General features: G+C 41.5%; 2 protein-coding genes across 9 annotated transcripts in view; one reads left to right on the plus strand and one right to left on the minus strand.

The window, feature by feature from the left end:
- Positions 1 to 15,151, minus strand: part of ADD1 (adducin 1) — a gene marked incomplete at its 3' end in the record, with an annotated part of 60,553 nt that overhangs the window by 31,226 nt on the left and 14,176 nt on the right. For all 8 annotated transcript variants that reach the window (XM_084797792.1, XM_084797793.1, XM_084797794.1 and 5 more), the window contains exons 2-3: positions 7,640 to 7,854; positions 2,213 to 2,375 (exon numbers count right to left, since the gene is read on the minus strand). In XM_084797792.1, coding sequence (XP_084653918.1) covers positions 2,213 to 2,375; positions 7,640 to 7,834 — 358 coding nt within the window. In that variant the 5' untranslated portion in view covers positions 7,835 to 7,854. The remainder of the gene's footprint in view (positions 1 to 2,212; positions 2,376 to 7,639; positions 7,855 to 15,151) is intronic.
- Positions 6,951 to 7,268, plus strand: LOC311606552 (small ribosomal subunit protein eS28-like). The gene has a single exon (XM_084797815.1). It carries the CDS (start codon positions 6,982 to 6,984, stop codon positions 7,189 to 7,191), a length of 210 nt encoding a protein of 69 aa, XP_084653941.1. The 5' UTR covers positions 6,951 to 6,981; the 3' UTR covers positions 7,192 to 7,268.

Raw genomic sequence — 15,151 nt, forward strand, 5'->3', positions numbered from 1 at the left:
GTTCATTCTGGCTAGCATTACCTTGCAAAGTACACAAAGGCATTATAAAGCAAAAACACATCAATGTCAGTTATGAACAGAGACTTAAAAGTACTTGATAAGCAGAGGGTGCTGGTGTACACCTTTACTCTCAGCACTCAGGGAGCCAGAGGCAGGAGGATTTCTATGAGTTTGAGGCCTGCCTGGTCTACAAAGTGAGTTCCAGGACAGCCAGGGATACCCAGAAAAACCTTGTCTCAAAAGGACAAAACAAACAAACAAACAAATAAACAAAAGGCACAAGCAGTAATGTGAAGCCGAGCGGTGCATCACTCAAGCCATTAGGACTGACAACCTCAGTTCTGTCCCACATGGCAGAAGGAAAGAAACAACTCTTAGAACGTGTCCTCTGACCTTCACACAAGTATCCTGGCACTCATTTGTGCATACATAAACCCAAAACAAATAAATAAAATTTTATTTTATTTTTTAAAAAAGAGCCCATTAAGCTAGAGATGTAGGCCAGTGGGAGAATACTAACCTACTAGTTATAAAACCCTAATTTCATGGTCCCTTTGGCAGCACGTATACAAAACCCTAAGTTCAATTCTCAGCACTAGAAAAACAAAAATCAAAATTCACCTTATCAAACCAAAAAAAAAAAAAAATCCATGTGACTGTTTCAACAGATACAGAAGCATTTCATAAAGCTCAACATCCTTCAGGATAAATTTAAAAATAAAAAGAATACACTCAATAAAAGGATCTATTAAAATTACCACTAACATCAAATACGATGATGAGACTGAACATACTCTGCGTAAGACTGAGGACAATTAAGGATGTGCACTTCTGTACTAGTTCTGAATGCAATAACTATGGGTGCTGGTCAGCGCAAGCTAAGGGAAAAGAGGAAAACAAAAACAAAAACAACACTGGAAGGAGGCAAGTCTTTCCTCCATCTCCTTCCCATTTGTTTTTCAGCTTGCTTTTCAATGACCTATTACTAAAATTTACTTATGATGAGAAGACAATGTGTAGGTGAGATGTATTCGCTATCATTTAACTCACACCAGTGGCATCTAATCCATTAGGAATCCATGAATGCCTTGCTGGAGGCCAATTGACTTCACGCTAGTAAGTTAAATGATTCTTCTACTCTGTACACACTAATAATCAATCACCATCTGGTGTCAGTCAAGTTCTAAGAACACAGTAAACAGACAAATGAACAGCACAGTTAGGTGACCTAAGTAGAACCAGTCCCCTGTACTGTCAATCAGACCTGATCATCCAACCAGACTCATCAACGACTGACCCAGGACATCTTGTGCTATAGATGGCGTCAGCTGATAACTCCAGTAGCCTGGGATCTGCCTTGTGAGGCTAATGTATATAAAGTCAGCAGCTAAGGTAATGCTCCACCTGAACAGCACTCACTGCTCTTCGCTTACATTTACCCATGTTTTACAATGGCTTTGTTTTTGAAATCCTGTTTCTTGATTTTTCTAAGCAGTCATGACAAAAGGTGGTAAGAAATGGCAGACAAGAAATGTTGCCCTAGGACTGGCTTAGCAGTTAAGAGCTCTTGCTACTCCAGCTGAGGACTGGGGTTCAATTTCCAGCACCCACATGCAGCTCACATTCTTCTGAACTCCAGTTTCAGGAAACCCGATGCCCTCTTCTGGCCTCTGAGGGATATGAACACTCATAAAACAGAAAGAACAAATCTAACAAGAACATTTTTTTAAAAGAAAGAAATGTTGCCCTAGATGTATACAGACATGCATGCGGGCAAAACACTGATACACATAAAAAAATTTATAGACTGTTTAAAGGCAGAGAAATAAGTTAGAGAAATAACAGAATCTCACTGGCTTATAGAAAACGAGTCCTCTGCACTCAAGACATTTCCAAGTTTACAACCTGTCTTTTATTATGATTAACACATGGGTTTTCAAAATACTCATGACAGCCAGGCAGGGGTGGTATACGCCTTTGATCCCAGCACTTGGGAGACAGTGGCAAGCAGATTTTTCCTCTACAAATCAAGTTCCAGGACAGTCAAGGCTATACAAACAAACCTTGTCTCTTTAAAAAAAAAAAAAAAGGAACAAACAAAACAATGCAATACTATATATTGTCCGATTGCATATTCACGTGATTCACATGAGAAAGCTGCAGGATTTTATCTGGAAAGTTACAAATTTCATACAAAGCCGAGATTACTCACTCATGTTCAAAGCAGCCATTCCTCCTTGTGGAGCTGCTGGGTAGACATTTGGAACATTCGCTGTCATAAAATCTGCAATCTGCTGTAACGCCAACAGGCCCGTGGGATTCTTCCCCTTCTTAAACTGCTCCTGTATCATAGACTCCAGTTCTTCACAGAAGGCCTGCAATGCGTATTAAATAATCAAATGCTTTTCACTGGGAGACAAGGGTGCATGTGTAACTATCAGATAAATGTTTGTCTTCACCCAGTGCCAGAACAGCAAACAGTGGTCTTCACATCTTACTTCTGAGAATATGAACTGATACATACTTTTTGATAAATAGTTTAACAAAATAAAACTAAAAACTTAGAATAGTATTCAATTCATGAAAATCTATTTTAAGGAAATAATCAAGAATTACCTTATTCATAGGGTAATTAATTAATTTTAGCATCAAACACTTAAAAATAAGTAGGCCACATTTCAGGAACTAAAGAACAGATTCAACACTCTGGGAATTCTACAGATGCATTTAAACAGAAAATCTTAAAAATTAAATGGCATAAAACATGTTTGAATAAAAAGTTAATATAGTCAGGTTTTATAAGAAAAGAAAACGGAAATTTAAACTAGAAAAAGAAAAAAAAGAAAAAAAACTAGAAAAAGATTAAAAGTATATCAAATGATAATTATAATTCTCAGTAACAAGATTATTAACAATTTTATACTCTACTTTGTGCTTGCTAGTATTTTCTTCAAAAAAGAAAACTGTTTTCTTAAAGTAGAAAAGAACTGGCATGGTAGTGCCCACTTGTTATCCTTGAAAGAGATCAGCTCAGGCTCATCCTAAGCTACATACTATGTCCCAAAACAGCCTTGGCTACATGAGATCCTAGCTCAAAACAATCTTCTTTAAATAGAAAAAGAAAGCTGGCCATGGTAGCATGCCTGTATTCCCAACATCTGGGAGGCTGAAGCAGGAAGACTGCAAGGTCAAGGCCATCTTGAGCTACATAGTAAGACTCTGTCAAAGCAGCAAAGAAACCCTATATCTATATCTTTTATTTAATAAGCCTAAATTAGTCAAAAACATGCAGGAGACTGATAATGATTTTTAACATGTTAATAGGACAGATTTTTCTATGTTGTGGTTTTGGTGTTTTGGAATAGAGTCTAGCTACTTAGCGTTAGATTGCCTGAAATTCTCAATGTAGACCAGGCGTTGAACTTAGAGTGCTCCTCCTGCCTTGGCTTTCTGATTACTGAGATTATACATATATGCCACCACGCAGATATCAGGTATTTTTAACTTCCTTCAAACTGTTATAACTTATCACATGAATTCACTGGATGGTGATCCATCTAACTGTAAGTATTCAGTGATTCAAAATTAAACTTATTTGTAGTTTTTCATTGCTTAATATGAAAACTATTGAAAGAAATTACCAAAGGGAAATCTAAGACATTTATCACTCAGAAGTATGCAAGAAGCAAATATATGATGGCCAGTTGAGTATGGTGTTGACCAAGAGCCTTTTGCAAAGCCAAGATCGACCATCTCATGATACATAAAGTCAGTGCTCACAGCTTATGTTAGACAATGAAGGAGGGAACACAAAGATGAAAGCAGTAAATTCAATCAGCAAAACACACCTACTGAGCTGTCTTTGTTATCAGTGCATGGGGATACATATAAATACACATGCACAAAGACTAAGTAAGCCTCCTTCTACTGAACATCACAGGTCACCAGCCTGGGCTACATAAGGGAACTACTTTAAAAAAAAAAAAAGCTGAGCATAATGCATATGTTTCAATTTAAAAGACTTCCTGTCCTCACAAACCCTCAGTCTGAAAACTCAAACAATTCATTTCAATGCTTTCCAAATATGCATACATGCCTATGAGAAATTCAGTTCAAACGTGCCTCCATCAGACCTTGTGCTAGGCACTGAGGACTCTGACATAGGCAAGACAAGCCTTAGTAAGGGAAGAGGAGGTTATGAGGGTCTTCCACGCTATGAGCATTCCAGGCGACATTTATGTGCAATAGAATGGTTGGCGTGGAGCACGGTTTAGAGACGAGCGAGAGCCTAGAGATACCTACGTGGTTGCCTGGGTTTACCTCCAGCCAGCAGTCACTGCCCGAGGAGCTTATGTGCTACTGTTGGTTTAACATCTAGACTCTAGCCTTTCTCTACCAGACCCTTCTCCTGTGATGACTCTGCTCCCCAATTCACCTCCGCCCCTCACTTCTGCAGTCACACTCTAGACCTACCCATTCCTGGTAACTATACCTTCTTCCATCTCAAAGCCGCAAATGGACTCTCCAACTGTCCCTTTCTAGTATCCAAATCACCTTTTCTTCTACCCCATTGTGATTGTAACCCTCCTCACCACTCCTCCATATCCTGACGTCATTCTCCAAGCTTGGATCCACAGTAATCATCTCTCCAAGTCTCCACCATTTCAAGTGGTAAAACCCTAATGAGTTTAAATGCTACTTTTCTTCTCTTCTGCTAGTATTTCACAAAGGTAAAAGGAGACATGAAGTCAGCCCACATCAACAGCTACCCTTCTCACTGCAGGTTCATGACCTCTGACCTCAAGTTCCCCCTTCACTTGATTTTCCCTTGATTTTTACTTGGTGAAGGCTAATAGCAAACATCATCCAAAAGAGACCAGATGGGCAATGGACAAAGTGCTATGGTAAGAAGCCTTGTACTAGGTAGTGGTGGTGCATGCTTTTAATCCTAGCACACAGGAGGCAGAGATGGGTGAATCTCTGTGAGTTCCAGGCCACTACAGAGCAAGTTCCAGGATAGTCAGGGCTACACAGAAAAACCCTGCTCAAAAAAGCAGAAGCAACAAAAAGACGCCTAGGAAGCTTCTTGTGCCACACAGAAATTTCACCCAGGGCAAAATACAGGTTCAGGATATGGGATGTCCTGAGCCATAAACACATTCCAGACAAGCTCTCTGTACTTGATTCAACCAGCCACCAGCATCCTAACTGCTTCCTGACATCTTTTCATCCAATGTCAACAAGATTTCCGCATTCGACAGTACCATTCCCTTCCTCGTCAAACACCCACAGCCTTCAACTCAATCCTCATAGGCACCTGGTCCTTGCTCTTGGTCACAGTCAACAGCAGGGGCAGGAAATGGTCACAGGTCAGCACCTTCACATTCATTCTATCACTACTGGGGTTCCCCAGGATCTTGAGCACCTCAGGATGAATAGGATTCTGGCCCAGGACCTTCATCCCAGCCCCACATTGGCTGTAAAGGATTTTGTCATTACCTTCTCCTGCAGCTTCACTCTCAGCTTTGAGACAAGATCTCACTGTGTAGCCCTGGCTGGCCTGACTCTATCCTACTCTAACTCTGAATGCTATGAGTAAAGGCCATCAGCGACCATGCTGGGGGGAGGGTCTCTCTCCTCTCCTTCTGCTCCCTCTCTTACCCTCCCCCTCCTCGCCCCTTTTTCTAAGCTTTATTTTTACAGAAAAGTTAAGACCTGTCTTTGTCACATTCTTGCCACCATGATGTTCTAAGCATACAGAGCTAAGTAAACCAGAGTTGAGCCCTCCGAAACTGAGAGTCAAAATAAATTCCCTTTCTCCTAGATTTTTTGCCAGGTACTTAGTTACAATAACAAGAAAAGTTTAACTAATACAGTAACATTCCTAATACTGTATGGGTTCCCTGGCATACCCTGTTCTGTGCTAAAGAGTCAGGTTAACAAACCCTCTTCCGAGAGGCCTCTTCTGACCAGAGTCACACTCAGCTTCAATACTCCACAGCTTCTAGCATAGCACATGACTGTGCTTAATCACTTACTGCCATCAACTGGAGTGTCTACATGAGTCCTTTCTAGGACAAAATTCATCAAGCTCTGCACAGATCTGAATGCTTTGATAACAATACAATCAAACCCAATCTACTAGAGGCCTCATAAGTCTTGCTTACTGCTAAGTACCCAGTCCAAATCCATGTCCTTACAGCATGAGACAATAAATACCATTTTTAAGTCAATGACACCTCCCAAAAATATTAACAGGACTGTGTTTAATCTTTTGTGTACTATATGGATTCTTCACCTGTCAAGAAACATCGGATTAGCCTATAGCTGAGGTGGGAACTATGAGGGAGGAGTTCCAGAGGAGAGTAAATGCTGAGATAGAGAGAGGTGTGCAAAAATTCAACCTAGAACACCGAGGACAGATGAATGAAACCTGAGCAGAGGTAACCAGCCATGTGGCAGAACTTAGAATAGAATAAATGGGATAGTTATGAGCAAGTAAGGGAAAATGCCTAGTTATAGTGGCCTAGGCTTTTGTAAATATAGTTAAGTCTCAGAGTCATTATTTCTGGGAACAGGTTACAAAAACAGGTTACCAAATAATATCCTGAAAAACAGGACAAAGCAAAACCAGATTAGAAGGAAAAAGGCAGCACAGATAAGATTAGTAGCATCAGCCAGTGGTGGCGCACACCTGTAATTCCAGTGCTCAGGAGGCAGAGGCAGGTAGATCTCTAGTCTACAAAAGAAGTTCAGGACAGTCAGGGCTGTTACACAGAGAAACCCTGTCTCAAAAAACAAAACGAAACAAAATACTTAGGGTCAGAATCAGAAGTATTTCAGAATTAGGGATATTTGCACAGGCTTTATCAGTTGACCAGGCCTAATTCAAACATCTGAAATGCTCTCAAACCCAAATGTTTTAACCAATATGGTAATGCTTAAAATATTTGTCTTGCTCTCCGCCAGATCACCGCCATCATGGACACGAGCCGCGTGCAGCCCATAAAGCTGGCTAGGGTAACCAAAGTGCTGGGCAGGACCTGTTCACAGGGACAGTGCACGCAGGTGCGTGTGGAATTTATGGATGACACCAGCCGCTCTATCATCCGAAACGTCAAAGGCCCCGTTCGAGAGGGTGATGTGCTCACCCTATTGGAGTCAGAAAGAGAGGCTCGGAGGTTGCGCTGACCCTGCTGCTGGGTCCTGGATATCCACCACTTAACCCATGGAATGACCTGCAACTGTTAAATAAAGCATTTGTATTTGTCTGGTTAAAATAAATAAATAAATAAATAAATAAATAAATAAATAAATAAAATATTTGTCTTGGATTTTTGGAATAGGGATGCTTGACCTGAATTTTGAAGCAAACAGTGGGTTTTACACTGTCTCCTGTTTATAAAAACACTTTGCACAAACAGTGAAGACAGTTCAAAGTAGAAATAAAATACCTATCCTTCATAATTCTAAAACCTATTCATCATGTCTTGGAGCGTGAACCAAACAGAAGAATTCTTTCAACAAATGTGCTTCGCGTGTAATGAGGAACTCACTATGCCATTCAAACAGCAAGCCTAAGAGCACAGGCATCAGAAAGGAGCTGGCCAAATTTGTTCTGAGCAAACTTTTTTCTTACAGGACTTTGTAGAATCATAGACACCCTCTTCTTCTGCTCCATCATATTGAAGTCCTGACGAAGGTCTGGTGCCATGTTCCTCTCCCGCAAATATTCTGGATTGTTCTCATCGACTCTGTCAAAGTACCTCTCCTTGTGAGGGGCTGTGGTTGGGGGTGGTGAGGTCACCACTGCGGCCCGGGTATCACCATTCATTGCACAATTTTTCTAGGGTCCTACAGAATGAAAACAAAAGACATTTTTGTGTTCAAATCAATGCCCATTAGGATTTCATTATGAGGACATCAGCCTCAGAAATACATTTGTCTATGTGGAGATATGCTGGCTCTTTATGGTTCAGAAGCACATGGCTGGTCAACCAATCCCTTCCCCCCATTAATCAATGCTGTATTTTGTTCTGGCCACTGCTGAGAGCACAGAAAAACAATCGAACAAAGGTATTATGTATGTCCTCTGACAAATCCAAAAGGATTAAGACATTTAAACCTGACCATATGATAATTAACGCTTAGATTTATCCCACATTGACAAGTGGACTTTGGAGGTGTTAAGCCAAAACCTGTTTGATTGGTTTTTTAAAAACTTTGTTTTTGTTTTTTGAGACAGGGTCTATCTACATAGTCCTAGCTGTCCTGGAACTCACTATATAGAGCAGGCTTACCTCTGGAGTGCTAAGATTCAAACTGTGTTTCACCACATCCACTCCAGCACCCTCCTCATATTTAAAGACTAGAGAACAGCTGACTATGGCAGCTCATGCCTATAATCCCAGCACTTCCCCCCATGGCAGGGCTTCTCCATGTAGCCTTGGCAGTCCTAAAACTCTCTTTGTAGCCCAGCACTTGGGAGGCAGAAGCAGGTAGATCTCTTTGCATTTGAGGCCAGCATGGTCTACAAAGCGAGTCCAGGACAGCCAAAGCTACACAGAGAAACCCTGTATTAATACTAATTGCTTTCTCTAGTTTAGCTTCTTCATTAGGTTTACTTACTGTTCAACTACTGCAATTTTTTGGAGGGGGGGGACCTTTCTCTGTGTAGCCCTGGCTGTCCTAGAACTCACTCTGTAGACCAAGCTGCCCTTGAACCCACAGAGGTCTGTCTGCCTCCTGAGTGCTAGGTGCAAGGCATCACCACAGGGTTTTTTTTTTTTAAAGACAGGGTCTCACCATCTAGCTCTGGGTAGCCTGGAACTCACTGTGTAAATCAGGCCGGCTTCAAACTCAGAGATCTGTATGTATGCCACTTCTAAATGCTAGGATCAAAGGCCTGCCCTACCACACCAGGCTTTTTCAACTACCAGGCTTTTTTAACTATCATAATAGTTTTACTTTTGCTGAAATTATAAAAATCTTTCAAAATTTACTGTCTACTGAAACAAAATTTGTCCTACTCTTTTCTCTCTCTTTGGTGCTGGAAATCCAACACCACAGGTCTTGGGGGGGGGGCGGTAAGCCAGGGCTCTGCCACTGAATTGTACCCCAGACCCAAACTCTTCCTGAAGGGCATCCTATGAGGGAAGGTTGCTAAGTAATAATTTGGTCTGGCCTTTTAATTATTTTTCTGAGGGATAAGTGGGGAAGTCTGGCAAGATTACAGGTGAGGAAGAGTAAAATACTGACCACATTTTTTTCCCCAGAATCAATGGTCTGACTGTTCCTAGCTGTGAGGTAATTGGTTCTGTGAAGACTAAAGAGAAAGGACTAGTGAGGACTTGAAGGATGAGAAGAGTACAAAGCTGAGTGTTGAGAGTCCGTGTCTCTATTCTGCACACGCAAAGGCTACATGTGTTGCTTTGTTGGCTCTGAGGCTTCTGAAGATGCAGCCAGCTTTCCTCTTTTGATCTAGGCAGGAAGCATTTAAAATCTCAAATCCAAGCTTAAGTAAAAAACCTCTGTCCAAACTATGCTCTCTGAAAATTCACCACATTAGCCATTAAAAGTTTAAGTCTCTGTGCTACCAAGTAATTATAAATGTACAGGTGTTTTCACAAAATAAGGATATTCTACTAAGTGAAAAAAGCGAGATACAGAAAATGGTATATAGATAGTATATTTGAGAGGGTAAGTAAACACTCAATTATACTAGCATAAAAGAGAAAATACACAAGAAATTTAAAAATGGTAGAGCACTCAAGATAAGTAAGGAGTTGGGTAGATGGAGGACAGTAATGCCTAGATGTATTATATATACATTTGAAAGCTAATTTATAAAAATAACTTAAAAATAAAATACCACTTAGACAATAAATAGAGCAATAAGCACCACTGAGGGTTACAATGAACAGAAGGCACTGCGCTGTGTTGACAGTGGCAGATAACAGCACTCATTTACGTAACGATTGTTTTACTTTATTTATTGTTGTGGGGCGAGGTCACAGGACTTTATAGAGCCGGTTCTCTCCTGCTACCTTCATGTAAGGTCCAGGGATCCAACTCAGGTCACAATGCATGGCCTGAAAGCACTTTCCTGCACCTTGCCATCCCCACTTGTTTTCAGTTTTACAGTCTGTAGGTACTGAAATATACTCTGTGACTGAGGTGTTTTAGTAGGATGGCCTTAACCTGGTTTCCAGATAATAAAACAGCTTGTAAGAGACTGTGTTTTGGCTGGGTGCTAAGTGGTGGCACACGCCTTTAATCCCAGTACCTGAGAGGCAGAGGCAGACTGGATCTCCAAGTTCTAGGCCAGCCTAGTCTACAGAGCGAGTTCCAGGACAGCCATGGCTACATAGTGAGACTCTGTCTCAAAAACAAAACAAAACAAAACAAACCTGTGTCATATTCTAAAGTAAATATACTGAGTTAGTCAAATTTTCAAATTAAGTTGAGAATATACGAAATAAAATATGGCCTTCCTGGCTTCTCCTCAAATGTCTCTATTTATATCTGAGCAACTATTAATGAGTTATCTCTCTAAATCTATATTGCTTGATTAAAACTTTTGGGTTTGCTTTTGTTGTTGTTGTTTGTCTGTTTTCAGTCAGCCTCACAGTGTAACCATGCTGTCCTGGGTCCTGCTATGTAGAGATAGATGAACTGGCCTTGAACTCAGAAGAGACCCCCCTTGCATCCACTATCCAAGTTCTGAGATTAAAGGTGTATGTATGCCACCAAGCCCAACCTAAAACTGAGTGTTTTCTGAATCTATATTAGCCCTGCTTGGCAGAGTTTATTTCCATCTTGCCAACAGCAGTGTAGCTCCAGCCCCAGGATTGTTCCACCTAAGAACCACACACAGGATACACCTCCACTCAGACTATGGTGGTTTGAGTGAGAACAGCCTCCACAGGTTCATATCTGAGTACTTGGTCCCTAGACGTTGGAACTGTCTGGGAAAGACTAGGAAGTGTGCCTTGTTGGAGAAGGTGTGTTTCAGGGGAAAGGAAGCGGGGCTAAGAGGTTTCAAAAGCCCACACCATTCCCAGTTAGTTCTTGTGTTCCCTCTCCCTCCCCCTGCCCCCCCACCACGCCCATTTCTCCCTCCTCCTGCTTGTAGATTAAGATGTAAACTATCCTGTGGCTTGAGATGTGCCTATTGCGGTGTTCCCCTCCATGATGGTCATGAATCCTAACCCTCTAGAACCGCGAGCTCCCAAATTAAAACCTCCTTTAATAAGTTGCCTTAGTATCATGTTTTGTCACAGCAATAAATAAAGTAATGAAGACACTGGTGTTAAGGAACATAAGACAAGATTCAGCCAGGTGAGGGCATTTATCACAGTTGGCCACAGATGAGCACAACCCATCTTCCTGATCAGAACAGACAAGCTGGGTTCATACACTTCTAAGCCTAACAGTGAACTTACAGTGTCTAGTGCGTAGGATGTACTGCATAAAAATCTATGGAGTAAGATTAAACTAAAGCAGGCCAGGAGGCATAAGTACCCTATAACTCAGTGCTATAAGAACCTCAGTAGACTGCTATGCTATGTATCTTCCCAAAACCATCTACTGGAAACATCAACAGTGCTGGGAGGTACAGCCTAAGGAAGGCTCTCAGGCTGTAAGAACTCCTCACTTGTGAATAGTGGGAGTGGGTTCAGGCACAGACCCCAGTAAAAACTGACAAGGGATGATGAAAGGCAGCCCTCAGCACATGCCAGCACCTTCTACCAGAACTATCAGCCGGTACGGTTTTGCTCACTGTAAATTCAAGACTAGGGGTGTAGCTCAGTGAAAGAGTGCTTACCTTTCTGGGTTTGATCCTCATCATGAGGAGGGGTAAAAAGAGTAAGTACACTGTTACAGAAGACACTAATTAAATCTACCTTTTCAGCTGCGTGTGGTGGCACACGCCTGCAATCCCAGCACTTGCCAACAGCAGTGGCAAGTGGATCTCTGTGAGTTTGAGGCCATCCTGGTCTACAAAGAGTGTTTCAGGACAGCCAAGGCTACACAGAGAAACCCTGTATTGAAAAACCAAAAAAAGAAAAAGAAAGAAACTAGCCTAGACCCAAAGAATATAAATCTCTGTGAGCCTAATTACCAGAAAGTGTTAAGTACTACAAAGCCATCCAAGTGTGTTTCAGAACAACAACAACAAATCACCTATCTATGTATATGAATGTGAATGTAGCAGTAGTAATAATAACTATCATTATTATTATCATTATCATCATCATCATCATTATTATTATTATAATCTACTTTGATGTCCACTCACACCTTACTTGCTCAAAACAGAACTCTGAATTTCCCCCAATCTTGTCTCCCCACATTTTACTGTATCATACTATTTCATGGTATGGTATAATACCTTTTTTATTAGAGACAGAGTCTGACTCACAGAACTCACAGAACTCTGCTTGCCTCTGCCTTCCCAGCCCTGAGATTAAAGACTTAGGCCACCGACCCCAGCTTTTTAAAGTCTTTTTGATAAGGTAGCCTAGCCTGGCTTCAACCTCTCCAGTACTCAGAAGGATAACAGGTTTGTGCCACAGTGCCCTGCCTACTTCCCTTCCTCCCCTCTTGAGTGTTTTTGAGACAGTCTCACTCCACAGCCAAAGCACACACCAACTCCAGACCCTCTGCTTCAGATTCCTGAGGACCGGCATTACAGACATTCGTACTATACCTCACTTTCTTTAAATTTTCAAAAATTTCAGCCAGGCAGTAGTGGTGCACACCTTTGATCCCAGCACTTAGGAGGCAGAGGCAGGCCAGCCTGGCCTTCAGAGTGAGTTCCAGGATAGCCAGGGCTACACAGAGAAGCCTTGTCTAAAAAAAATAAAATAAAATAAAATAAACTCTATGGGGAGCCAGGGATATGTGCACATAACTGCAGGTAACCACAGAGGCCAGAGACAGCAGATCTCCTGGAGCTAAACATAGAGGTTCTCAATCTGTGGGTCACCCCCTTTACAGGCAGAACAACCCTTTCACAGGGGCTACCTAACACCATTGGAAAACACAGACATTTACATTATCATTCACAACAGTAGCAAAATTACAGTTATGAAGTAGCAACAAAAATAATTTTATGGTTGGGGTCACCACAACATGAGGAATTGTATTAAAGGGTCACTTTAGGGAGGATGAGAACCACTGAGCTAGAGTGACAAATGGTTGTCAACAGCCCATCAAGGATTCTGGGAATCAAACTGAGATCCTCTCCAAGAACAGTACATGCTCTTAACATGAGCCATCCATGCCCTGTTTTCCTGACTTTCCTCATGTGTGCACATAAATGTGAAGGAGAGAACAACTTAGAAGTCAGTTCTTTCCTTCTGCCATGGGTTCCAAGCACTGACTCCTCAGTCTTACATGGCAAGCATCTTTACACAGTAGGCATCTCACCAGGCCTCATTAAGCATCTTAAAAATAGCTGTTTTAAGCTGGGTTGTAATGGCTCAGGACTGTAATCCCATCATTTGGAAAGCTGACACAGGAAGATGAAGACTTTAAGACCAGCCCTAGCAACACTGCAAGACACTGTCTCCAAAAACAATTGTTAGGTGGGGTAATTAAATGCTCAGTAGTAAAGCAAAACTCTAAACTAAATCTCTAGAACTACTGGGGGTGGGGGTGGGGGTAAAGTTAACTATTAGTAACAGGTCAAAAATGCACCACCTCCCTCACCAGAATGCAAGTCCCCACAGGGCCTAATTCATAGACACTCAATAACAAGGCCTTAATAAGTACACATGAAAGGACAAGTACACTTCCTGGTCTAGCATTCTGGACTGACAATGTCAATCAAATTCTGTTTGGATTCCAGGGGCATCTGACTGTGAGAAAAGTCACTGTTTTAATTCTTTCAATCACAACTTGAGACACTAGGGACAAATACAGTCATACACTAACAAACAGGTTCCAAATTTCAGTTTACCATCTAAAAAGGAATTCCAGACTACAAGTGGACAATCTGTACATGAAACTGGGCTTTGTATATCTCTGTAACTGGGTTTTATGTTTCATAGAATTACGTCAATCCCCAAAGCCAAAATGTACAACAAAAGCAGCTTTATCTGTCTCTAGCTGACTAGATTTGGAGACAAGAGCCTGTATAACTCCCAGAGGGAGGAATCGAGAAAAGGAGATGTCTAAGCCTAACAAGAACCACAACTGAGTATCCAGTACACTACAGTGAACCCACAAAGACTGCAAAAGACCCAGCTAAGTCAGAGAGCAGGGTTGACTATACACATTAGCATAAAGAAGTCTAAACAGATTTGACAAGGGGGGGGGACATTCTAGTTAAACAATAGCACTAGCCTAAGGTGAGAATATTTGTGGGGAAATGCAGAGGACTAGGGATATAGCTCAGTGGTAACTTGCCAAGCATGTCCCCAGAATCATATATGATACATACACAGGATATAGCTACATATTCCCATTATATTACAATTAATAGCCAATATATGTAATTGTATATATAGGAACAATTTGATAATTATAGAACAGAATGAGACATTACATATTAAAAGTGATCTTAAGCCCAAATGAGGTGAGTTTAAGGCTAAGGCAGGAAGGTTCAAACAGTTCTAGACCTGCTTAGGTTACAGACTAAGATCTTACCTCAAAAATAAAACACACCTTTAAGTGATCTTATACAGGACATAGGTAGGGATTTGTTGTTAAGATAGCATATACAAAACAGTACTACAGGGGCTGGGGAGACATCTCAGTAAAGTGTTTATCATGTAAGCATGAGGTCCTGAGTTTGGGAGCCCAGCACCCATGTAAAAGCCAGGAGCAGTGTACGTCTGGGTGCAGAAGGATGGGTCCCTGGAGCTGGCTGTCAGAATTGGTGAGCTCTAGGTTGAGAGAAAGAACCTGTCTCCAAGTCGGGTGGTGGTGGCGCACGCCTATAATCCCAGCACTCAGGAGGCAGAGGCAGGCAGATCTCTGTGAGTGCGAGGCCAGCCTGGTCTACAAAGTGAGTCCAGGACAGCCAGGGCTACACAGAGAAACCCTGTCTTGAAAAAAACCAAGTAAAATTAAATTAAATTTTAAAAAAAGATGTCTTAAATAAGTAGAGAGCAACTGAGGAAGATATTTATCATCAACCCCT

This window comes from Acomys minous (genome assembly GCF_964271855.1).
Source record: "Acomys minous genome assembly, chromosome: 10".
Taxonomy (NCBI): Eukaryota; Metazoa; Chordata; class Mammalia; order Rodentia; family Muridae; genus Acomys; species Acomys minous.